The sequence below is a fragment of the Marmota marmota genome, unplaced genomic scaffold, assembly GCF_001458135.2.
Source record: "Marmota marmota marmota unplaced genomic scaffold, marMar, whole genome shotgun sequence".
In the NCBI taxonomy this organism is placed as follows: Eukaryota; Metazoa; Chordata; class Mammalia; order Rodentia; family Sciuridae; genus Marmota; species Marmota marmota.
The window spans coordinates 58,401,116-58,428,886 of record NW_026000174.1 but is presented as its reverse complement, the minus strand read 5'-3'; the positions used below and the strand labels follow the sequence as shown (position 1 = coordinate 58,428,886).

Here is a 27,771-nt window from a genome sequence, read left to right as displayed (position 1 = left end):
TAAAAATAAAAATAAAAAACACAAGAGGTTGGGCTGAGGATATAGCTCAGTAATAGAGTGCTTTTCCTACCAAGTGCAAGGCCCCCAGATGATCTCTGGCAGTGCAAAATAAGTAAATAAAAATTAAAAGGCTTATATACTTGTGAAAGATTGTGTGTGAATACATATGTGTGTGTGTGTGTGTGTGTGTGTGTATATATATATATATATATACATATATATACACAAGTATATATATACACATATATATTCATACACATATATATGCACACATATATTTATAAATATTATAGTCTTTAAATATTTAATATTTTGATGAAAATACTATAAAATATGGTAAAAATTAATGTATATTCAACTTTCTCTGAGTCACAAAAAGTCATTTTGATGCTCAAATTTCATACACTTCATTGCTACTTTCTATATTTCTAAGTTTGTCAATACATTTTTGAAGTTGAAATCTGGTAACTGTCCACACTTGAACAGTCTTTGGATATGCAATAAATTAGTCTCATTTAGCTTTGAAATGACCTAACACATGAGGTGGATATTATCTAGCACTTCCCCAAAACAATGAGAAAAAAATGCCACTTTGACAAGAAAAATAAAACTACAAAAATTACTTCTCACCCTCACTCCCATCTTTATCACATGGACATGAACCAAAACATACATGGAAGACATGCTCAATCTATAGCCAAAGTTCGGCATTTTTGGGGGAACCAGTCTTACACCTTCGGGACTGATCCAATGAAGCAGTCAATGTGACTTCCATGCAATTTGTCCAGCAGGTAAGCAAATCAATTTGTGAAACAATTATGCAATCCAATGCACACAAAATGTGTAGAAAATCTTAACAAATTAATAATCTAGGACCAAAGATAATGACAGAACAAAGGAAATTCAAAGAATCATACTACAATATAATCACACACATGAACTCAATCCCATACATGAGGGAATAGACTTAATGAAAGAGATGAGCTCAGCAACATACAGTACAGGGAGCAAATGAGTAATTTAAGGTGATCTTAGAGATGATTTGGGGTTGTGGCTTTTTTTTTGTAAAATATTATATATATATATATAATATTTATATATATATAAATTATATAATATATATAATTTATATATATATATTATAATATTTATATATATATATAATTTATATATATATATATATAAATTAAGTGTGCAGGTACTATTCTATTCAACATTTCTTTCTGAGCATAGCTATACATGTGCATAATTTTCCCTGTTGAGTTTTCCCAGACAATAAAGTCACTTAGATTTTTTTAACACTAATCTGAATAAAATTTATAAATTTTCATATTATATACCTAAAATTAAAACAAACACATGACTCAGTTACAAATAATTTTCCACAATATATAATAGGTAGTTTACTATTATTCCTTAGTAACAAAATTACAAGAATGTGAAAGTCAAACTGAACAGGAATTGGGAAATAGTATAGAAAAACCACATCTTATAAAATTGACTATATTCATTTCTCAGAATACTGTCAGAAGACAGCAAATATTTATTTAAAAATTAAATGAATTTCTAATCGATAATAGCAGAAAATATATTTGAAACCCTTCTCAAAAAGACAAGGCAACTGAACTAGGCAATCATTGCAGTATTTAAAACAATATTTCCCATGGCTGTTTTTATTTATTTAAAAAAATATGCTTAACTATAATCTTAGAGTCTCTAAAACTAAAAGTTTTTGCTTCCTCATAGTACAGAAAAACCAAATGCTTTAAGATCACTGCATTATACAGGAGAACCCAAAAGCCCAAAACTGTGAAATGACTTGTACTTTTGGTTCACTCTTTCCCACAGATGAAGCATGAAGAGATACAAGCTGAAGACAATGTCTCCACAGTGGTGCAGTTTGTTCTGCTGGGATTTTCTGAACTTCCAAACCTCCAAGGCTTTCTACCTGGGGTGTTCTCCATCATTTACGTGGCTATCCTCATTGGGAACAGTCTCATAGTCATAATAACAAGGCTGGACCCTGCGCTGCACAAACCCATGTATTTTTTCCTGGCACATTTTTCTATACTGGAAATCTGTTATGTTTCAGTCACTCTTCCAAGGATTCTGGTCAGCCTTTGGACCAAGGATAGAAGGATCTCCCTACTGAGCTGTGCCACCCAGTTGTGCTTCTTCCTTGTACTGGGAACTGCAGAATGTTTCTTTCTGGCTGTGATGGCCTATGACCACTATGTGGCCATCTGCAACCCTCTGCACTATCCTCTAGTCATGAACCCAAGGAAGTGCCATCAACTGGCCATTGGCTCCTGGCTCGGGGGGATGCCAGTCCAGATAGGGCAAACATGCCAGATATTCACTCTGCATTTCTGTTATTCTAACCAAATCAACCACTTCTTCTGTGACATACCCCCCATTTTCAAGCTAGCCTGTGGGGACATCTCAGTGCATGAGCTGTCTGTCTATGTAGTAGTGATGTTGGCTGCTGTAGTCCCTTTTGTCTTGATACTAGCCTCTTATATCAAGATAATCGTCACCATTCTGAGATTGCCAACAGCCCAAGGACGCACTAAGGCATTCTCCACTTGCTCCTCCCACTTGCTGGTTGTGGTTTTATTTTTTGGAACAGCTTCGATTACCTATTTAAGGCCCAAATCCAACCATCCTGCAGGAACTGACAAACTACTCTCTCTTTTCTACACCATAGTGACTCCCATGTTCAATCCTGTGATATACACCCTCAGGAACCAGGATGTGATTGCTGCACTCAAAAGATTATTTCTTAAAACATAATGTCCTTAGTTACTTGAGGATGTTTTACCATATTTTCACAGCTATCAGAGATACATTTCAACTCTCTGCATTCTCCTTTTAAGAGGGCAATGCCTTCAAACTTATGATATATTTTTGTTATATCTAAACTTTAGCCTGGAATTTACTTTGTTCACATATGTATAGAGAAATTTGTCTGTCTTTGTGATCCCCCATAAATAAAGTGATTTCTCATACATAGTGTTTTAAAATGTTCACATTTGTCCTATAAATGTGTGAGCAGAATTCAAAATGTTAGGTTTTACACATTAAATTTAAAGAAAGGTTGAAATTCACCTAAATTTCTATACCTGTATAGGCTGAAATTCTTCTTTATTATATTGTAGTTGGGACACAGTTACTGAAGGTAGTTGTATTATGGATGTCTGTTCAAGAAATAATAAAATGAGTAAATGGATAAGTTGATATTACTTTGGATTACCACAGAGTTCTGGGAAAATCCTTATATTTATGCCATCAGTAAGAATTTTGATAACTATGCACCAAGATGGAACACTTCTTGAATAATATGAAAACAAAAGATTCATACACCAAGTGAAGTGGTGCATGCCTGTAATCCCAGAAATTCAGGTGGCTGATGCAGGATGATTTCAAAGTTGAACCTGAATCTGCAAGTTAGCAACATCCTCAACATGATAGCAAGAACCTGTCTTAAAAATAAATAAAATAAAAAGAAAGGACTGGGATCCTAAGTTAGTTGTAAAGCACACATGTACCTGTATCCAATAACCAATACCAAGATGTATGTGGAAAATAAAAAGATGAGAAAAAAAATCTTATATGCATTCAGGTCTCATTCTCATCCTTATAACTTGCCATGAGAGCACATGATGAAATACAATACTATTGTCTTTCAAAACTGATTTTCTTTTAATCATGTTTTCTGCTTTCATGTTATGGACCCAAAATACCTTGCATAATCATTTTTCCTTCCTCCACATTTTATATATTTATTTATTTATTAGTGGTGCTGAACCCAGCATCTTAAATATCCTAGGACTTTCCTTGACCCTGAGCCACATTCCCAGCCCTAATCTCTTTCTTTACTGCATGCCAACAGCCAGTTCTAAACTTACTTCTATTTTGTTTTTATTTATGAGTGCAAATGTGCAAGGAAGGGGCTAGGGATGTGGCTCAAGCAGTAGCGCACTCGCCTGGCATGCATGCGGCTCTGGGTTCGATCCTCAGCACCACATACAAATAAAGATGTTGTGTCCACCGAAAAAACTAAACATAAATATTAAAATTCTCTCTCTCTCTCTCTCTCTCTCTCTCTCTCTCTCTCTCTCAAAAAAAAATGTGCAAGGAAGTCTTGGAAGATATTTTCAGGAACATGTAAAACTCTCACAGCTGAACTGCATTAACTCACCTCTTCTTTCATGCTTTTAAACCATTCTGAAGTGTTTAAAATTATTAAGTCTGTGAGCTAACATTGAGGAAAAAATTGTAAATTAAGAGAACAAAATGCCTTTGCATCTACTATTATTAATACTTATTTTTGGTGCATCTTAGAAACATTCCATCCTGTAGATTTAGCTGTGACAGAACACACAGTGCATGAACATGTTAGCTCCTATCCCAGAAATACAATATTTTTCCTTTATTAACCTATATGCATCCTCCATCGTCTATACTGATGCTTTACATTTATTAACATGGGTATTTTATTCCTGAACATATATATGCATATGTCTCTTACTATTTAATGCTTTATATTGAAAATGGAATTTGGCATGAAGTGCATGAGCAAGACCATGCTAATATGACTGTGGTATAAAGGAGATGCTTCTGGTAGTTGTTGATTAAAGCAGAAATCACACTGTCACTGGTACCAGGCTGTCCTACAAATTCAGATAAGTGAATTCCATGCTTCACATTCTCAGCAGTTGAGGTATGTTCATGTTATCCCTAGTTTTTCTAGTGTTTTGAACATGAAGGGGTGCTTTATTTTGTCAAATGCTTTTTCTGCATCTATTGAGATGATCATATGGTTCTTATCTTTAAGTTTATTGATGTGATGAATTACATTTATTGATTTCTGTATGTTGAACCAACCTTACATCCCTGAGATAATTCCCCCTTGATTGTGGTATGTGATCTTTTTTGATATATTTTGTATTCAATTTTTTCCAGAATTTTATTGAGAATTTTTGAGCCTATGGTTTTTAGAGGTATTGGTCTAATGTTTTCTTTTCTTTTCTTTTTTTTTTTTTTGATATGTCTTTGCCTGGTTTTGAAACCAGGGTGATATTGGCCTCATAGAATGAATTTGGAAGTTCTCCTTTTTTTCTATTTCCTGAAATAAATTGAAGAGTATTGGTATTATTTCTTCTTTAAAGATCTTGTAGAACTCGGCTGTGTATTCATTTGGTCTCGGGCTTTTGTTGGTTGCTAGACTTCTGATGGTATCTTCACTTTTGTTGATTGAAATTGATATGTTTAAATTTTGTGTATCATCCTGATTCAATTTGTGCAAATCATATGACTAGAAATTTGTCAATGCTTTCAATATTTTCTATTTTATTGGATTACAAGTTTTCAAAATAATTTCCAACTATCTTCTGTATTTCTGTAGTGTCTGTTGTGATATTTCCATTTTCATCATGTATGTTAATAATTTGATTTTTTCTCTTTTTCTATTTGTTAGCATGGCTAAAGGTCTGTCAATTTTATTCATTTTTCAAAGAAACAATTTTTGTTCTGTCAAATTTTTTAATTGTTTTTTTTGTTTCAATTTCTTTGATTTCAGCTCTGATTTCAATTATTTCCTGTCTTTTACTGCTTTTGTTCTTTTTCTAGGGCTTTGAGATGTAATACTGAGGCATTTATTTGTTGACTTTTCCTTCTTTTAAGGAGTGAACTTCATGCACTGAACTTTCCTCTTAGAACTGCCTTCATAGTGTCCCAGAGATTTTGATATGTTGTACCTGTGTTCACATTCACCTCTAAAATTTTTTTCATTTCCTCCTTGATGTCTTCTGTAACCCATGGTTCATTTAGTAGCATATTATTTAGTCTCCATATGTTGGAGTAACTTTTATTTCTTATTTTATCATTGATTTCTAATTTTATTCCATTATGATCTGATAGAATGCAGGGTAATATCTCTCCTTTTTTATATTTGCCAAGAGTTGCTATGTGGCATAATACATGGTCTATTTTAGAGAAGGATCCATGTGCTGCTGAGAAGAAAGTGTGTTCACTCATTGAAGGATGAAATATTCTATATGTCAGTTAAGTCTAAGTTATTGATTGTGTTACTGAGTTCTATAGTTTATTTGCTCAGTTTTGTTTGGAGATCTATCCAGTGGTGAAAGATGTATGTTAAAGTCACCCAAAATTATTATGTTGTGCTCTATTTGACTCGAACATGAGAAGAGTTTGATGAACGTAGATGCTCCATTGTTTGGGGCATATGTATTTATAATTGTTATGTGTTGTTGGTGTTTGGATCTCTTGAGCAGTATGTAGTGTCCTTCTTTATCTCTTTTGATTAACTTTAGCTTGAAGTCTACTTTATTTGATATGAGGATGGAAATCTTGACTTGTTGACTTGTTTCTGCAGTCCATTTGAGTGGTATTATTTTTCCCAACCCTTTACCTTCAGTCTGTGGATGTCTTTTTCTACGAGATGAGTCTCTTGGAGGCAGCATATTGTTGGGTCTTTTTCTTTTTAATCCAATCTGCTAGCCTATGTCTTTTGGATTGTTGAGTTGAGGCCATTAACATTCAGGGTTATTATTGAGATATAATTTGTATTTCCAGCCATTTTTGTTTATTTTTGGTATTTAAATTGACTTGGTCTCGCCTCTGATTATTTTTTCCTTTAGTTTAATCCCTCCCTCTGCTGCTTTTCATCATTGTTTTCCATTTTCTCTTCATGGAATACTTTCCCAAGAATGTTCTGAAGTACAAGATTTATAGTTGTTAATTATTTTAACTGTTGTTTATCATGAAAGGTTTTTATTTTATTATCAAATCTAAAGCTTAATTTTGCTGAGCATAAGATTCTTGATTGGAATACATTTTCTTTCAGAGCTTGGTATATATATGTTGTTCCACCATCTCCTGGCTTTGAGGTTCTGGATTGAAAAATCTCTTGAGATACATATGCACATGTGAACATAAGAAAGTTATGTCTGATTCTTTCTGCTGGCTTTCTTATTCCCTTCCCCCCATCTTCCCTTCATTCTTTTGTCTAACTCAGTGAAATTTTATGTCCCTCCTTATTGTATGTTAGCATTCACACATCAGAGAGAACATTCAGCCTTTGGTTTAAGGGACTATCTTATTTCACTTATCATGACAGTCTCCAGTTTCATCCATTTGCATGCAATGCCATAGCTACATTCTCCTTTATGACAGTAATTTTCCATTGTGTATAAATAGATACCACCTTTTCATTATCTGTTCATCTGTTGAATGGCACTTAGTTTGGTTCCGTTGCTTAGCTATTGTGAATTCAGATGCTGTAAACCTTGATTGGGTTGTGTCAATGTGGTATGGTGATTTGAAGTCCTAAGGAGTGGGATGACTGGGTCAAACGGTGGTTCCATTCCTAGTTTGCTGAAGAATTTTCATATTGCTTCTCATAGGGATTGCACATATTTGCAGTTCCACAAGCAGTGTATGAGTGCACCTTTTTCCCTACATTCTCACCAACATTTATTGTTACTTGTATTCTTGATAATTGTCATTCTGAATTTCTTTGTATCACTTATAACTCAGAGTAACCTAGTGGTCAGAGAATATGTTGTGCTTACTCATCTCAAGTGAGAAAGTCTATCCTTTGCTGATACATGTGTCTGTGTTTAGGAGATACAGTGTAAGAAATTTTAAAGAAATGTGTTGGGATTCAATTTTTTCCCTAAATTTACAAGTTTATATTGAACCAGGAATTAATGTTTGATTGTAGACACTCTGGACCCTTGTGAGTATATATGGTGTTTTGTTCAAACACCCAGCCTTTCAGATGAGTAGGAATAAGTACTTTTTTTGTCAATTCCCACTTTGTGTTTCTCATTCTTCAGTTATCTTTGTTGAATTACTTTTTCATCTATTCCAAGCTATGAAGTAAGTTAGGAATAGCTTTATTATAGTTTTCCTAGTAGCATTTGCCAATAAAATTGTTATAATTTTTAACAATATATTATATATGTTATATAATATATTATATAATATACTTAACAATTATACTCAGATCTAAATAATGTGAAACTCTTCTGTTAGTGACAACAGAGAGCCAATATTTTTGGGATACACAGCCCTGGTAGATGTTGTAATCAATATAGCTGAGAACAGATGATGGATATAGTCACATTGTAAAATTTACTGATTTTAAATGCTCTTATTGAGGTCAGTTTTATTTTCTGAAACAGTTTACAATTTACTATAGGCCTTTGATAATGTCCAAGATTTTGAAGACCTGAGTACAGTTGACAATTTTGTTCATCTTTATAACTTTCTGATTTTTCACTAATCCATTGAGGAAATGTGGGTAACTAACATTTTACAATAGTACAAATGGTTTCAATTGAGAACAAAAGATGTTTTTTAAAAACATCACTTGGAAGAATTGAATATCCACACAAACCCATACAGATATGAGCAAAAAAATTCAATCTAAAAATTTAGCTTTATTAAAAAAATGAATGGAGGCTAATAATAGATTTAAAGGTAATATCTATAAATTACTAGAAGAAAATGGTTAAATCTTTATGACTTAGACTAAGCAAGAGTTCTTAACTATGTTACCAAATAATAATTCATAAAGGAAATATAGGGAGAAAAATATGAAGAATCCCTAAAAGATAACAGCTTGAGAAAACAAAAAAATGCACAAAATAGTTTAATGTATAATGTACATGTGAAATATAGAAGGCAAGTAATCACGTAAATGTAGTACACTACCTTTAACCATAATTAAGCTAAAAATTAAACCCCTAATGAGATTTTGCTACAAATGTGTCCTAATAGCTAGATGTAAGATAAAATAAAATAAATTTCAAGATGACAAAATTCAAAATTGGTGAATAAAAATACTACATTTGAATAGTGGTAGTTCAGTATTTACATATAATTCTTTTAAACCAAGTTTGTACTTCTATCAGTCTTTAAAGATGTATAAATCTATTCTCGTTTGCTACAGCTATACCAAATGTTCTTCTCTGTTGTGTTTGTGATGATGTGTCTAAATGGGTTAGTTTATTTGGGGTGTTACAGATTTCTGTTCCATCCTGTTATAATCATTACATGAGAGAAGCCAACACTAACCTGAGCTGGTCCTTTACAGTGAACTGAATGTAGTCACTACTTTGAATTTTAGATTTTTGACAATAGAGATCTGGTTGTGATTGTAGAGTATCTTACTGGACACATGAGAGTTTATTGACAATTATATTTTGTAGCTTCTCTTCCAGGTTCTTGTCTAATGATTAAATTTTACATGAGGAGTTTTGTAAGGAAATTCTGCATGCCTTTTTCCAGTCATACACCTGAAAGGAATAGGGAAGTGATCCTCTTGATAACTTTATCCCATCTCTCCCCATCTGTAACCTGGAGTGTGATGTGACCTACCTGACCAGGCTGGATGTGGTGAGGAAATATTCATGTTCAAGATAACATAAGGGTGAGAACAGACGCATCTCAATTTTTAATGGCAGAAAAATTTTCCAATGGTACACACTGCATAATTCTATCTTTTTAAAAAATCTAAGTTTATATCTTAAGTAAAGTGTTTATAGCACTCTGATGTTCAGATGTTCTCATGGCCCAGCTTTCTTAATGATCACACACACACACACACACACACACAGAAACACACATACACACAAACACACACATACATACACACACATGCACACACACACAAATAAAAGACAGGAAGAGAACTTATGAAGGAATATATGGCCAAACAGGTTTTGGGTTATTGTACCAAATTCCTTGATTGGCAATAGAATAGTTCAGTTCAGTTAGAAGTCTCCTTGGGAAAGGAGTTGATCCCTAGAGCAGGGAATATTTACTACATAAAGAGCACTAGTAGTTCTGACAATGGACTATATCTGAGAAAGTAATTACCCTCTTTTTCAAAGAAATAAATTACCTGACATGAGAAATAATCTTCTTTTTCATTTAGCTCTTACATTTTAATCAGAAAATAAAGGTAAGCATTATATATATATATATTATATATATATGTGTGTGTGTGTGTGTGTGTGTGTGTGTGTGTGTAAATATAATGAATATATCAATACTGTTGTATAAAACAAATTTATTTTATGTTTCTGTATTTTTAACATTTAAATATATAAATATTTGAACAAAAAATATTTTTTATAGGAAAACACTGACTTGGAAGGGCATTGTATTTTTCTGGCTTTAGTAATTGTATGATCAAGAAGATCAAAATGTAAAGTGCTTCTTAAACTAATGAGCCTGGATCTTAAAAACTATCATCATTTTCTTTAAAATAATCATTTTATATGCTAACATTGAAGTTGTTACTATGTGTTAGAATTATTAACAAACAAGGTAGGTAACAGGTATTATTGAAATGGGTTTGCATTTTATCCTGCCATTATCAAAGTTATTTCCTGCTTGTTTTGATCATTGCTCCTGTATCATTCTCTAGACTGAATTTGAAATGATTAAGTGAAAGAAATGTGATTAATACACAGAACACTGTAGTGAAACACTTTGTGAAAATTATCACACTGAAATCCTCTCTTTAAAATGTAATTACTAGAGACTGATTACTGATTATCTCACAAACTCAATTTCATCTATTTTGTCTACTGGATGCACCTATTTATTTTTGTTTCCTTCTTTGTAATTGTAATTAATGCACGTAATTGTACATTTGGATTTTTTCATACATACACACCTGTGTCATACTCAATCCGTAAGTAAACTTATCTCCTCAAATATCTATGAGTCCTTTATTTTGAAAACTTTCAAATAATTTTATTTCTTTTTAAACTACAATAATTTTGTTTTCTAGAATATCCCTCTTTTCAATGGCGAACTATTAACTACATATAATTGACTACATACAATTAACTAGAACTAGTACAAATTAATTAAACTCACCCATCTGTCCACTTTCTAGTCTCCACAGTTCTATTAACCACCAAAAAAAAAAAAAAAAAAAAAGAACACTTTCTGGGCTGGCTGAAAATGTGGCTCAGTTATAGAGTGCTTGCCTACCAAGTGCAAGGCCCCAGATTCAATCTCCAGCAGAGCAAATTAATTAAATACTTAATTAATTAATTAAGAGACTTAAATTGAGGAAAACTATATACATATATCTCTATATATTTATAGGCCTCAAATATTTACTTTAATATTTTGGTGAAATGTTATAAAAGATGGTAAATTTAATGTATATTTATTTTTTTTCTCTGAGTCACAGAAAATCCTTTGGATACCCCAATTTCATGCCCTCCGTTGCTACCTTCACAAATTTGTCTATGCATTTTTGAAGTTGAAATCTGGTTACTGTCCACAATTAACCAATCTCTGCATATGATTAGAGATGTGCCTCCCCTTTGTAGTGAGTTATTCTCATTTAGCTTTGAAATGACTTAACACATGAGGTGGAGGTTATCTAGCACTTCCCCAAAACAATGAGAAAAAAATGCCACTTTTACAACGTAAACAAAACTACAAAAACCCCTGCTCACCCTCACTCCCATCTCTATCACATGCACAGGAACCAAAACATACATGTAAGACATCCTCAATCCATAGCTGAAGGTCTGTATTTGGTCTGGGAACCAGTCTTACACGTTTGGGACTGGTCCAATGAAGCAGTCAATGTGACTTCCATGCAATTTGTCCAATAGGTAAGCAAATCAAATTTTCTAAAGCAATTATGCAATCCAATGCACATAAAATGTGTAGGCAATTGTGAGAGACTCATTATTTAGGACCAGAGATAGGGACAGAACATAGGAAATGCAAACAATCACATTCCAGGATAATCCCACACATGAATGCACTCCCACACATAAAAAAAAATAGACTTAATGGAACAAAATAGGTCAGCAAAGTATAGCATAGTGAGCACTGATATAAAATCATCTCAGAGATGAGTTTGTGTTGCTGCTTTTTTAAAACAATAAATGTGTAAATCAAGTTAGTGCATTCTAGTCAGACTTGGATTCAGGAGCATAGATGAATGTGTGCACACTTCTCCCTATTGAGCTTTCCCTGACAAAAAGGACAATTAGATTTCCTTTTCTCAACACTATAAAATCTGAATAAAATTTATAAATTACAACTTTAAAAAATTCTAAGTAAATACAAATATGTGATCGATAAATAATTTTCCATAATATATAACAGAGAGTTTACTATTATTTTTAATAATAAAATTACCAAGAAATACAGAAATTCAAAGCTGAACTGGAGTTTGGAAATCCTCAACATTTAAAACAAAACATATAAAAATTAACTTTATTCATTTCTGAGAACAATTGTAAAACTCAGACAAAAATATTTGTTTGAAGAATAAAATTAATTTTGGAATGATAAAAGTAGAAAATACTTTTGAGATCCCTCTCAAAAAAAGACAAGGCCAATGAACAATGCAATCGTTGCTATATTTAATATAAATTGAGATATTGAGTTTTTGTGTTCAAGTGAATGTTAAAATAAAATTTAATATCTATTCTCATGTAGACTAAGAAGTGTAATATCAATAACAATGAAAAAAATACAAAAATTTTTCATATGGGTACATTCATCTATTCTAAAAAAAAAATGCTTAATTATAATCTCAGAACACCAGGAAGTGATAGTTTTTGTTCCCTCAGGGTCCAGGAAATTCAGAACATTCATCATCACTGATTATACATGATAACACAAAAACCCAACACAATGAAATGATTTGTACTTTGGTTAAATCTTTCCACAGATGAAGCATGAAGAGAAAGAAGCAGATGACAATGTCTCCACAGTGGTGCAGATTGTTCTGCTGGGATTTTCTGAAATTTCAAACTTTCAAGGCTTTCTACCTGGGGTGTTCTCCATCATTTACATGGTTATCCTCATTGGGAACAGTCTCATATTCATAATAACAAAGCTGGACCCTGAGCTGCACAAACCCATGCATTTTTTCCTGGCACATTTTTCTATATTGGAAATCTGTTATGTTTCAATCACTCTCCCGAGGATTCTGGTCAGCCTTTGGACCAAGGATAGAAGGATCTCCCTACTGAGCTGTGCCACCCAATTGTGCTTCTTCCTTGTACTGGGAACTGCGGAAAGTTTCCTCCTGGCTGTGATGTCCTATGACCGCTATCTGGCCATCTGCAACCCTCTGCACTATCCTCTAATCATGAACCCAAAGAAGTGCCATCTACTGGCAGCTGGCTCCTGGCTTGGGGGAATGCCAGTCCAGATAGGGCAAACATGCCAGATATTCTCTCTGCATTTCTGTCATACTAACCAAATCAACCACTTCTTTTGTGACATACCCCCCATTCTCAAGCTAGCCTGTGGGGACACCTCAGTGCATGAGGCGTCTGTCTATGTAGTAGTGATATTGGTTGGGGCAGTACCTTTCATGTTGATACTTGTCTCCTATACCAAGATCATTGCCACCATTCTGAGGTTGCCAACAGCCCAAGGTCGCACTAAGGCATTCTCCACTTGCTCCTCCCACCTGCTGGTTGTAGTTTTATTTTTTGGATCAGCTTCCATTACCTACTTCAGGCCCAAATTCAGCCATTCTGCAGGAACTGAAAAACTGCTCTCTCTGTTCTACACCATAGTGACTCCCATGTTCAATCCTGTGATATACACCCTCAGGAACCAGGACGTGATTGCTGCATTCAGAAGATTATTGTTTAAAACATAGTGGTTTTGAGATTACTTGAGGTGATTTTCCCATATTGTCACAGTTTTCAGAGAAACACTTCACATCACTACAGTCTAAATTTGAGAGGTTAAGGTCTTCCAGTTTAGGATGTATTGTTGTTATATTTAAATTTTAGCCTGGAATTTACTTTATTCCTAGATCTACATAGGGAAATTCATCTATCTTTGTGACCCCACCTAAACAAAGTACATTCTCATATGTAAAATATTAATGTGCCTCACATTTTCTCTATAAATTTATTAAAATAATTAAGAGTGTTTTCTATGGTCAGTTAAATTTACTAAAAAATATAATTTGCCTGAATGTTCATGCCTGTATCTGTTGCCATGTTTTTTATACAACACATAGGACATATTGATCAAACTTTGTTTGGTAATGACTGTGTATCCTAGAAATTATTAAATGAATGAATGGATAAGTGCATATTGCTTTGCCCTACTACAGATATCTGTCAATCTCCAGAATTGTGTTTGTCATCAGTTAACATTAAAATACCTATGCACCAAAAAGTAATACTTGCAGTATAATAGCTTTAAAAAGTTTGTATTTATGTAAGTCTCTTTCTAAAATCTTACTATCAGATCACATGATAAAACAGTTCTACCTTTCTCAAATGGTTTTCTTTCAAATATATTCCTCCTTTGCTATCATGGTCCCATATAATTTGTTTTAATGATTTTATCTTTCTTACTATATTTTGCATTTATTATGCTACATAAAAATATTCATATTTTGCAAAATATCTATGAGTATAAAACTGAAGGAAAATTTGAATGTTATTTTTAGAAGTATATGAAGTCTACTCAGTTGCATTGCAGCACTTTACCTCTACTTTCATCTTTACAACTCATTCTAAAGTACTTAAATCACTTAATGTTTTAGTTGGCATTATGGAGGAAAAGGAGTATCAATCAACAGAAAGAGGAGTATCCATCCATCTGATGAACAAGTCAGCAGTTTCCTTAATGATTCATATTTTAGTTCATCTGTCAATTATTTCATACTGTAACTTTAGCTATGGTTATACACACATGTACAAGACACTGCTAGCTACTCTTTACAAATAATTATAGTTCTCTTTTATGAAACTATCTATATAATAATTACCTATCATGATTTTAAATTTATTATTGTATTTCATTTATATGCACATACACATATATGTCCCATTTAATGTTTTATCTGTTTTAGGATTTTGGCAGGTGATGCATAAGAAAGACCTTGCTGATGTGACTGTGATAATGAAGATAAATATTTGGTGGTGGTTTACTTTTTGAAATGTAGTAAGCAGGAATACAATGCCAGTATAGAATGCTGTCCCAGTATTTCATATAAATGCATTTTATTCTTTATTTTCTGAGAAGATTGTTGAATGGTTAAATATCATTTATATACTTTTTCATAACATTTATACTTAATAAATGGTGACAACAGACTATTTCTTATTAACACACAGGATTATTATAAGGTACAAACATCCACCTCGGACAACAAAGATCCAAAAAGTTTTTTAAGAAAAATTTGAAGTGTTAGCTGGATTTGGATATAATTCTTGGAGGAATCTCTAGTTGTGCTGTCTTTCATGTTTAAATTCATTTAGATACTCATGCAATGCTGTTTTTGAAGAAAAGGACATTCACAGCAACATTTATGTATTCGAGAAAACCTACATGTTTATACAACAGACTTATTTACCTTGACTAATGCAATAAATTTAGTTCTTGATTTTCAGTTATATGTTATTCTTCTGGTCAGAAATTCTTTGAAATTAATACATAAAAACCATCAATTAACATCAAAATATTATTGTTTGAATCTTAAGTAGTTTAAACAGCCATATCACAATTTGTAATGTCATATGCTTCATCATTGAACAATTTATGTCCATTAGGGATGCAACCAAATGTAGACTGTAACAATCAGTTCTCCTTTTTCACTGGGATATGGTAGAAAGACAAAAGTCCCAAGAAATGTCCACATTGACTCTCTTAAACATCTAAACAAGCTGCCTCACATGGACAAGGGACATTGCACAGGTGATTAAGCTTTTAAATCCTGAGATAGACGGATCATACAGGTAGCCCAATCTAATCCTATGAGTCCTTAGAAGAGAAAAAATAAAAGATGGATTATCTGAGTAAAGCACATCTCCTAATGTGGGAGACCTTACTTGAAGTAGGGCATAGAACTAAGTGCCTGAGCCTCCCCGGAGTAAAAGAGGACTCTGCCTGCTGATCATCTTCAAACTGGAACATTAGTCATTGTCAGCTTTTGGATCTGGACTGAGGAGTGAATTTCTCCTGAGTCTCACGCCTGCTTATGTTTCATTAGAATGCCACCTTCTGTTCTTTATGGTTATGAGTTATTTGGATTTATATTGGAATTAAAATGTTTGCTCTCATTGTACAATGTGTGTGTGTGTGTGTGTGTGTGTGTATCTTTTCAGGTTCTTCTCTGTGTTCAGATAATCAGTGAATTGTTAAGTTTGGTCAATAATATGTTGCTCATGTTTGATATTGTGCAATTTCATTGGATTATTTTGGGTGGATTCCAGTTCTATGGAGAACTTTTTCAACCTTTTATCCTTGTTCATCAACTTTTAAATCATTTCTTAAAGATATCATTACCATTACTTTAAAGTCCTTGGTTGTCAAATACAATGTTGAATAAATGTGTGTTTATTTTAACATATTTCTTCTTATTCATTGATCTGAAGTTCTTGCCTCTTTTTAGTTTTTATATCCAGCCAAATTACGTTTTTATGTTTTTATTAGTGCATTGTATTTATACAAAACAGTAGGGTTCACTGGGACAGACTCAGAGATGCACATGATTTGTTCCAATTCATTACCAAGTTAAATCCCTTTTCCCTCCATCCTCCCTATCTTTTTCCCTTTCCTCTACTCCTTGGTCTTCCTTCTACTTATTTCCACGAGTTTTTCATTGGTGTATTACAGTCATACATAATAGTGGGATTCATAGTGCTATATTCATATATGCATATAACACAATTTGACCGATTTTGTCCCCTAGTTCTTCCCCTTTCTCTCCATTTCTCCCACCTTGCCCCCTTGATCACATACCTCTACTGTCCTGATCTCCTCTCTGCTTACATGAGATCTCCTCTGTAAAATTCACTTTCTAGCTTTCATGTATTAGAACATTTGATCCTTGACTTTCCAAATCTGGGTTATTTCACTTAGTATGATGATCTTCAGTTTCACCCATTTTTCAGCAACTGACATAATTTCACTCTTTTCCTGACTGCATAGAATTCCATTCTGTCTATATGCCACATTTCTTTATCCATTCATCTGCTGATAAACACCTAGGCTGGATACATGACTTGGCTGTTATAAATTGAGTTACTATAAACATTGATGAGCATGTATCACTATATTTTCCTGATATCATTTGCTTTAGGCAAACAGTGAGGAGTAGAATAGCAGGATCACATAGTGGTTACATTTCTTGTCTTCCAAGGAATCAAAATGCTGATATCCACAGTGATTGTACTAATTTTCAATATCACCATCAATATGTAAGCATTCTCCCAAAGTCTTGCCAGCATTTAATACTATTTATATTTTTATATTTCCACTATAGACAAATAAAAATATCCATGGATTTTGGATTTACATTTCCCTGCTGCTAATATTGAATTTTGTTTAATATATTTGTGAGAAAACCGCACTACTTTTCTTGAGAAAAGTCTAGTTAGGTAATTTGTTCACTTATGATGGTGATAATTAGGTGGCTATATTTGGTGAGTTTTGTGCATTTTTCAGAATGAGAAATGTACTCAGTTATTTTTTTCTTTTCCAGTTTTAATTGGTGTTTTATAGTTGACATAATGGTGAGATTTGTTGTATGTTTGTACATGCATACAATATAACAATGTAATTTTTTAATATCATTCCCCTCTTTTATGCCTAATATATGTTTTAAAAAGTTCTCTCTGTTTTGGGGATGCACGTTCATGTTATAGCACTTGCCTAGTATGTGTGTAGACCAGGGTTTGATTCTCAGTATTATAAAGAAGAAAAGAAAAAGATATTTTTTTTTTATCTTTGGTTGCAGAGAAAGAAAAGACTTTTTAAATAAACTGTTCTTATGCTGTGAAAGAATATTAGTTTATACAAAATACTGGAGTTCTACTAATGATAACTGGCATTTAATCTTATTTTTACAGAACTGTGTGCCATGTATATCAGAATAATTCATCCGATGGAAAGAACCTGTGTGTACTGACTGGAGTGGATTTCCCATCTTCTTCAGGAACTCTGATAGAAGATGCATAACTATGAATCTTTCCCTTCTCACAAAACACCCACTAATTCCTAGTTGTACAGAAATCTCCTCTGGGCTCATCCTTCAATGCCTCCAAAGTACATTTCATATTCAGTATGGGTGATAGCAAGTAACACTCTTTAGTTTAAATGAGATTTTTTTTCATATAATTCACATGGTACATTCTTTAATATATGAAGTGCTTTCAAAAAACCTCCATGATGAAGGAAATCCTTTTTAGAATTCTACTTTCCATTTTAAAGTTCTCAGTAGTAAAAACAACCAATTCAAATTATCACTAAAAATATTTTTAGAGCTTGTTACCAAAGTGCTTTAAAAATTTGCAATGATAACCTTTCACTAATCTCTACATGTGGATTGTAAGTAAAAATTTATGAAATACTTTAATCACTACCAATAACTATGAAAAAGTAAGTATAACTCTTTGGTTCTATTGAAAAAATAACTTACCTGTGCAATTGGAAAATAACTCCTTCCTTGGCAAGTAGTGTTCTTTGGACTGGTATTTTAATTGTGCAAAAAAAAAAAAATCTCATGGATGTGAGAGTAAAAACCACTGGTTTGTGTCAAAAAATATTGGAAACATTGATACTGTGTCATATCCAAAAGGTAACTCATCTTGTGTCACTTTTTCTGATATAGCTTCCATGTGTAACTAAAGGGTCTTTATTAAATAAGCCTCTGAGTACGAATGACAGAATTAAAGCATGCATTCCAACTGAATGACTTAAATTAATTTATTTTCTAGGCAAAAATGTTATTGTCATATTTGGGAAGAATTTAGTGTATCACAGTAGTTTGACCCTCTTGTTAATCCCACTTAACATTAACCCAGGCATTACCCTTTCCCCTACCACCGCCTTCCTGCCTCTTCTGGTCCCTTCACAGTTCTCTACATGGAATCATTAGACTATCAGAAGGAATGACCAATGCAAAGTTCCCAGGGCTACAGTGCCTCTCTTCCAGTAAGCACCTGACCCTTTCCTTCCTGCCTTCAGGAACCTCAGCACTTCCGCTGTCTCAGCAGCCACACTGCGGATGTTCTGACCACCCTCAGGGTTATTGTCGTGGACACACCATGGTGTGAATGACCTTCTCATGTCACTCTCTGCCTGAATTCTCCAGTTCAAATCATGGCCTTAATATGAAGAGTCTAGCTCATGGAAAGCCAGTGTGTCATAATGGCATAAATCAATGGCTTTTAAAGTCATCAGTGAAAGTTCCCATCAAACCCTGTCTCTCAAACTCTCTTGCCTTAGCTGTCTCACCTATAAGAGAATAATGTTGTTGATAGTTTAATTTTGTGAATGTTATTTGAGTTTTTCTGTAAAGCACTTAGAATACTTTTTGCATGTAATAAACATTATACAACATAGTAGCAAATATTATTAATAGCCTCAATATATAGCTCTCACCATAACCTAAGAATAAGAGTGTTGTGATAGTGAAAAATAATTTTTGAAAATTATTTTTGCTATTTTCCTACTATTCATTAGTTATGCTGATGACATAACATTTATAAACACAGAATAGGGTAGATGGAAAATAGAAACATAGCTAGAATAATATTCCTAATCCATTCCATATAGAAACACTGTGAGGTATTAATTCTTATTATTACAGCATAGATTAAAATAATTTAGATTAAATTAACCAAAGTGACACAAATACTATGGCCAAAGAAGGACTAAAACCTAATTTATCATAACTATAAAGAAATAACTTATTCTTTCTTAATAATTTGTTCACTTTGCAAACAGGTAAAATAAGAAAAAAATAATAAACACTCTCCCACTGTCGTGCTACATCCCAATCACACTCTGGAAAGACAACTTAAGACAGGACTTTGAACACGTGATTAACCTTGTCATCATATGCTTCCTTCTTAGCGTGGTTTAAAAGATTAAATGAGATAAATGAAGCCTTTGGCACTACCACCATAATAATATTTATTATATAAATGAGTGATCCAAAAACAACATCATCTCTTTTTCCCCCCATTTTTCTCTTAATTTTAAATAACTTTTCTGGAGGTGTAGAGAATAAAGACTTATCTTTCTGCTCCTCTCACCTGACTTCTGTAGTCATCTATCAGAGGTGTCTTGTCTTTAGTTACTCCCAGCCCTGAAAACATTGTCTCAGTGTTCTACACCCTCATCATCCCAGTGCTGAATCCTTTGACTTACAGTTTGAGAGGCAAAAGATGCAGCTAAGAAAGCTCTAAAATCAAAGGTAATTTCTTTATAAGACATGTGTTTCAAGATGCTTCTAATTTCTCCAATACAAACACTAATTAAGAACTTATAAAAGTTTTACTAACAAACACAAAATTACTCAGTCAGATATTTCATCAAATGCTTGCTTTTAACATAGAGATACTTTTTATAATTTAAAGAGGTTAAACATTTAAAAGTTTCAAACTTTCTTTTAGGTAATAAACTACTGTTTAATATTATTATCTTGTGTTTTATGTTAAATAGTTTGTATCTTGTTGACTTAATAAATGGAGTAAATACTTTTTAAAAATAATTTATCTACATGATTGAATTTTGGATAGTTCACTGCATTCATACAATTAAGTTATAAGAATAAAATGTTTTTCTGTGAATAATTATTATTATCATGCCAAGTTTTAATAAGCCATGATCAAAGAACCTGTAGTGGTGTGTCTGTTACCATGAATTCTGTGTTGTAATAAGCCATAAAATAGGGTCACAGATATTTCTTCTGTCACTTCTAAGTTTCCCTAAAAATATTTCAAAAATTTTTATCTCTAATAGGTAAAGTTATATCATTTACCTTGGAGAAGATGTTAATTAATTATTAATTCATACCAAAATAGTGAATCTAGAGATGTAAGTTTTAAGCTTAAGTGATTAAAATGATATACTCACTTCCTATTTTACATTACCCTTGGACATTTATTGAATAAAATTAAAGTAGTACTATAATAATTACACAGAAGAACAATATAGCAAGTACAAATAAATCTTCTGCATCCTCAATTCAGATGTGTACACATGCATACTGAAGCACGGGTTCATGCAAAAACACCCAGAATGCAAAGGCCAAGTCTTACTGACCTTTTTTCTAGTAACATCAAAATGTAAGTTGACAAGTCATGTACACAACAATTATAGAGTTCTAGGGGCATTATTCTTCTCCATTCTCTGAAGAATATGTTCACTTTTTTATGTAAGTTGACTTTATTCTCCTCTAGTACTATCCTATATTTATTAATAAAAAATATTGTAAAATGGCTGTTAAGGGAACTTAAATTCATTGTTGCTCAATTGTAAAACGATTTTTTTCTATTTCCATAAAAAGACAGAAAACTCTAAAAGAAGTGTTTATCATTGTTTAATAGCTGTGTGTCAGGTGATATTCTGAAATTGAATATGTAGATCAGGTATATGATCAACAGTATATATATTTCTGAAGACTGTTATTGGAAACCAACTTTCCTCTAAACTGAACTTGGATTCATTATTAATGCAACATAAGAATATTTTTTTCATATGTTTTTAAAAATAAATTTTGTTGTGGTTGTCTGTGTGTGTTTGTGTGTGTGTGTGTGTGTGTGTGTGTGTTATTATTGGCATTGAACTCAGGAACATTCTACCACTGAGATATATCCTTTTTTTAAAAAAAAAATATTTTTTAAAAAAGTTGATGGACCTTTATTTTATTCATTTGTTTATATGCAGTGCTGAGAATCAAACCCAGTGCCTCAAACATGCTAGGCAAGCACTCTTCCACTGAGCCACAAACCCAGTCCCTGAGCTATATCCTTTTATTTTTTATTTTTCATTTTGAGACAAAGTCTCATTAATTCACTAAAGCTGACCCCAAGCTTGTGATATTCCTGCCTCAACCTCCAAAGCAGCTAGGATAATAATAGTCAAATGCCATACTGCTAGGTTATTGAATAAATTTAAGGTACACAGTATGATGCATATAGATAGGAAAGTGAATAAAGAGGTAAGTTGACACATCCATCACCTCAACTTTATTTTTGAATCTGTTCATCTTTCATGGTTTTCTTTTGAGACATAGTCAGAATCCTGTACCACTGGGTTGCTTGTTTGTTTTTGCAGAATTTTATACACTGATTATTTATGATAAATGAATAGGCAACAGAGAAATTGAATGGTGGTTACAGAATTCAAAGATAACAGATGATCAGTCAAGGAACTGAGTTTAGCAAAGGCTTCCTTGTTTTCTATATATTCCATGCAGACAATAACATACTATAATTTGGTGAACATGAAGGTATTCACTAATGACCTTTTTGAACTTTCAGCTCTCTTTCTTCCATATTGCTTGGTTAACCAATAGCCCCAAGCAGATATTGTGTACATTAGTCACACCGCAAAATATCCTTGTAACACTTTTTAATTTTTCTTTTTCATCCCACCTCATGTAACCAGTGATAGGCACTTTGTTACTACAGGTTAGTTTTCATTTAATACACAATTGTACATATAGAACTGTACTATATTAAATCTCATGTATGCTTTCTTCCACTCACCATAATTATTTTGAGCTTCATGCATGTGGTTGCACGTTTCTATAGACTATTCCTTCTGTTTCTAGGTATGATTCCAGTGTATGAGTGCATCACAATTGGTGTAACAACTCACACATTAATAGATTTGAGTTGTTACTAGTCTGCTATAACAAACTCAATTGTTATAAATATTAATTTATAAACCATTGTATACACATATAATTCAAATTTCTTAAAAGAACTTACCAGCTTTTAGAATTAGAACATAAGGTAAGTGTATGTTCAACTTTCAGCTCTCTTTCTTAAAGAGAAGTTGTCTAGTGGAATTCCAGATTGATTATAATATTTTAGCTGCATACGCACAATTCAGGAGGGATTTGGCTGTAGGAAGTTAGTCTCTTGGGTATGTGTTTAGACTATACCCTGTCCCTGGCCCCTATCTTACACTCTTTTCTTCCTGGTTTCATGAGCTGAACAGCTTTCCTTTGCCATGTGATTTCACCACGATGTTCTAATTCCCCTCAATATCAGAGCAATAGAGACAGCTGGCCATGGACTGAAACTCTCAAACTGTGACTCCAATATAAATTTTACCTACTCTAAATTATTCTATGAGGTATTTTGGACATAGCTATAAAACATTGACTAACACAAAAGCTTTGCTCATTTTTTATTGACTTGCTTGCTTTTTTAAATTGGTTGTATCTTCTGTCAAACCTCAGTTTACAAATATTTTCTTCTTCTGCTTGTGGAGGACACATACATATATAGAAAGAATATATGCAATATATGTATATATATATACATATCTATATTTATATACAATATAACTATATTATCCCATATATGCTCACATGTTATTTAAAAATCCTTTCTCATGAAAATTTCTCTCATAGTATATTCTCTGTAGACTGTTCTAATTATCTTTTTCTATACAAACACTATCCTGTACAAATGCATATCTTTAACTGACAATGATTGGGCTATTTGTTGTTGTTGTTGTTGTTCTTTGTATTGACTGTGGTCATACTGTGGTCTGCAGCTGATAGTTGGGTTAGGTTGTAAATTGTCTTTTCCTAGCCATGTCACCTTCACATGGCTAGAAAAACAGGGTCATCACAGTCTGTTTTTCTTCCCATGTTGTCAAAACAGCTCATGTTGTTCACCCTGGATGTTAAACTTCTTTAATAATCAGTAGTTCTTGATTTTCAGATGATAATAATATGTTAAAGACTATAACTACCCTGACATGGTATTTTTTGTGGCATTTTTTTTCCTTTTTTGGTTTAGGAAATTGAACCAGGGGCACTTTACCACTGTGCTACATCCCTAGCTCTTTAAAAAAATTTTTTAGGGGGGACAGGGCACGATCTCACTAAGTTGTTTAGGATTTCACTAAGTTGCTACGGCTCTCCTTAAACTTGGGATCCTCCTGTCTCAGCCTCCATTGTCACTGGGCATGTCTTTGTGCCATTTTATGTTGATCAAATAGTTAAATGAAAGCAAAATGTCCAAAGAAGTATAAATAAGTACTGTGTTTCTAAACCAGATGTGTCCAAAAGTGTAGTCATCTTTAATCTGCCTAAATAATCATCAACCCATTGTATAATTCTGAAATTACTCATTCCAAGTTTATTATTAGTTCTTGACCTTTCACAAATCATTGAGTTTGGATCTGGTCTCTTTTCCTAACTTTTCTGTGGCTATATCTGGCAAAGCCACCAAATAAAGAAACACTTGAACAGCACACACACAGAGGACAATGACCGTCTTTGCCTTGAGGATATTGTGGATGCAGTGTTAGCTCTCGGGTCCATTCAAAGAAGCCCAATAAAACCAGATACCAAGATGGCAGACTAAGATTCAAGTGCTATGGATAATTTTACCACAATCTTTGTTGCAGGATTTTTACAGAATATTAAAGTCAAAATTTTAGTAATTCTCAATTTTGTGTAGAATAAGTGCAAATAATAATAAGTAAAATTATTCTTAGAATAAATTCAGAACTCTCATTTTTATACAAATCATTCATGTTACTTCTTAAATGAATCATCATTACACACATGCATACAACTGGTATGAAAAAAAAATCCCCCAAACCAGTGTGCTTCTATTTCTACATTACACTGCATTATAAACAAGCTAAAATGTTAACATTTAATAAGTGGTAATCAGATAATTTTACAAATCATTTTAGTAGAAACTATAGGAAATATGAAAAAAATAAAACCTTAAATATAGTAGAGAAAATCTTGAATTGAGCTTAATTCAAAATGACAGTGCTCAACTTAGAGAATCTGAATTTATTGTAAGGTCAGTGAAATGTGGAAGGATGACATAAGGTAGGAAATATGGCAATACTAGGTGACAAAAATAACCTTTCATGAATGTCTATAACATCATTGCTCATAATGGACAAAAGTAGAAACAACCCTGATTGTCTTTTAATTGATGCATAGTCATAATAATAATAATGACAATAATAATAATAATAATAATAATAATAATAATAATAATAATAATAGTAAAAATAGCATTATAGCCACAAAATGACATTGTCCAGAACAGGAGAACATATAGAATCAGAAAGTTTATTTATTTTTGCTAAGCACTGCCATGAAGCATTAGTGGATTGGTACTAATGGGTATAAGTTTCTTACCAAGGGGATTGAAACTGTTCTGCAAGCAGAGTGTAAAGTACACACAACCTTCCAATACAATAAAAGTCAAAAAGTGTTTGCTTTAGAAATATTAATTTTGCAATGTGTGAATTAATTGTCAATAAGGACTCAATTGAAATGTAGTAATTCTCAATTACAAAGTTGGAAATTCTGAAAAATGGAAAGAAAACTGAACAATAGAATGGATCTGGAAATGACTTAACAGGGAGTCAGTTAGATTATGCTACATCTGTTCAAGAATGATACAGATTAGGGTTTATACATAAATATGTTACTTTTTAAATGAATCTTCATTACACACATGCATACAATTGGTTTAAAAAAAATCCCCCAAACCAGTGTGCTTCTATTCTTCATTACACTGCATTATAAACAAGCTAAAATGGCTAACAGTAAATATGTGGTAAGCAAATAACTTTACAAATCATTTTAGTAGGAAATATATGAAATATGAAAAAAATATTTTGTAACATAAAAATTAATTTTCTATTTATATTCTGATATAGATCATTTGGTGAGTATGTTCAAGCTTTCAAATAAACATTTGCTAAACATGTTCATTCATCCACAGGGGACAGCACAGAACCAGAAATGCAATTAATCCTGTTTGCATAATTCCAAAACCTCAGAGAAATAACCTCAGAGAGTTTAAGTCCCAAGTGCAGCCTGTTATAATACAATGCTACCTGCTCAGTGCTCAGTTACTAAAGAACGGCTCATTTTAGGTAAGCTCCTGAGTTTACAAATTTAAAACAATAAGGTTAAAAAAAAAGAAAAGAAAACTCTTTGGAACAAATTAGAGTTTTGTAAATGAATCAGTTTATGCTTTCTTATGTAGTTCCATGAATTCTGAATTTTAATAATAAAAAATAATGTATTCTTCTGAGAACTAGAAGATTGATTGAAACTAGTATTAACAAAGTAATATGTACTTGTTTCTTTTTAAATATGGATTCAAAAAACAAACTTTTACTAATTTTGTTATTATGTGGGGATATACATAAATTTAAGGGTTTTAGTATTTTTATTGTTGTTTTATTAAAAGATAATAGAAATGACACAAAGCAAATCTAATGTGTGAAAATGCAAGTTCGTGTGAAGTGAACACAATAGTTACTTGGTTAAAAAACAAAACAAAACAAAACAAAACAAAGCCATCCACATACATTGAAACCCACTTTCTATTTCAGTTGAGAATCATACACCCATAGAAAACTGTGTATGCATAGATACATACATATTTAATGAAAATAAGTCTGTTAATATCTTTATTATTTTTTCTCACCCTGTTTTTATTTGTAATATAAATTTTACTTAAATATGATATAATGCAGTTGTATTAATTAAATCATGGTGGTTCCCCATCTATTTTAGCATTTCTCTTTGAATGATCAGGAGACTCATCCTTTGTCTCCAGAATACCCCTGTTAGTAGTCCATGAGCATTGTGGCAAAATCATAAAACATTTCTAAAAAATAGTAATTTTTTTCATATCTAATTAGATAATAAAGACCACACAGCCCAAGGTGAGTAGAATAATGATTTTCCTGTTTAGAGGTTAGTGATATGACCATTGTTGCTAGAACCAGAAGTGGTTTTTAAAACCAATCATGAATTTTGAGGATTGTAATATTGCAATTTTTATCTGTCTACATGAATGGTTTTAAGAACATAAAATGAGTTCTATAAGTTGCTCTCATCTAAGAGTTGGGTTTACTCCAGGACATTTTGAAGATTTACTCAGATTTCAGCCTATAAAAATATATTTCCTAAAGAAAAGGAGGGCAAGTGCCACCACACGGGACTAAATCAGTCAGGGTTACTCCAGATGAATAGGATTGGCGTTAAATAATCAGACACAGAGAAAATACCCTTTTCTTGGGGTTCATGGAGAGCTCCTCAGCCCCAGCTCCCACAAGGGAAGCAAGAGAGGCAGACAAAAAGAGAGAGAGAGCATTCCTGAAAACATCTTATTTATTGAGGAGTACTGTTCCATAGAACCTTCCATCCATAAAAGGTAAGGGGTTCTATTACAAAGGAACAAGAAGGCAGCCCACTCCCGGCTGAGCAATGATGGAGATCCACCTGCTTCCTATAGCAGTCTCCACATTTCCATCACTCAAAGCTAGGGGGCGCTCAGCTGCTATGTGGCAGCTCCTGACGGGCAATATCCAGATAAAGTAAAACAGATCCCTCATAAAAGGCATCTTGATGGCAATCACTTATTCTCAGCTACACTTCAAGATTTTATTTTTAATTATTGTCAAAGCACATAATGTCTCTTTAAGGATTAACACATCGATCTTGATCTTGTTTGGAGGATATATCCTCCAAACAAGATATCTATATCTATATCTATATCTATATCTATATCTATATCTATTTCTATGTGTATATCTATATCTATCTATCTATATCTATATCTATATATCTATACCTATCTATATCTATCTATCTATGTATATATGTGTGTGTATGTATGTGTGTGTGTGTGTGTGTGTGTGTATATATATATATATATATATATATATATATATATATATATATATATATAT

At 32.7% G+C, this 27,771-nt stretch overlaps 2 protein-coding genes across 2 annotated transcripts; both read left to right on the top strand.

Annotated features, from left to right (window-relative positions):
* The first annotated feature begins 1,842 nt into the window (after window positions 1-1,842).
* LOC107135296 (olfactory receptor 10AG1-like) lies at window positions 1,843-2,793 on the top strand. Its single transcript, XM_015477187.1, has one exon. The coding sequence runs from the start codon at window positions 1,849-1,851 to the stop codon at window positions 2,791-2,793; it is 945 nt and encodes a 314-aa protein (XP_015332673.1). The 5' UTR covers window positions 1,843-1,848.
* Window positions 2,794-12,748: 9,955 nt separating this feature from the next.
* LOC107135283 (olfactory receptor 10AG1-like) lies at window positions 12,749-13,693 on the top strand. The gene has a single exon (XM_015477180.1). The coding sequence runs from the start codon at window positions 12,749-12,751 to the stop codon at window positions 13,691-13,693; it is 945 nt and encodes a 314-aa protein (XP_015332666.1).
* Window positions 13,694-27,771: the final 14,078 nt, after the last annotated feature.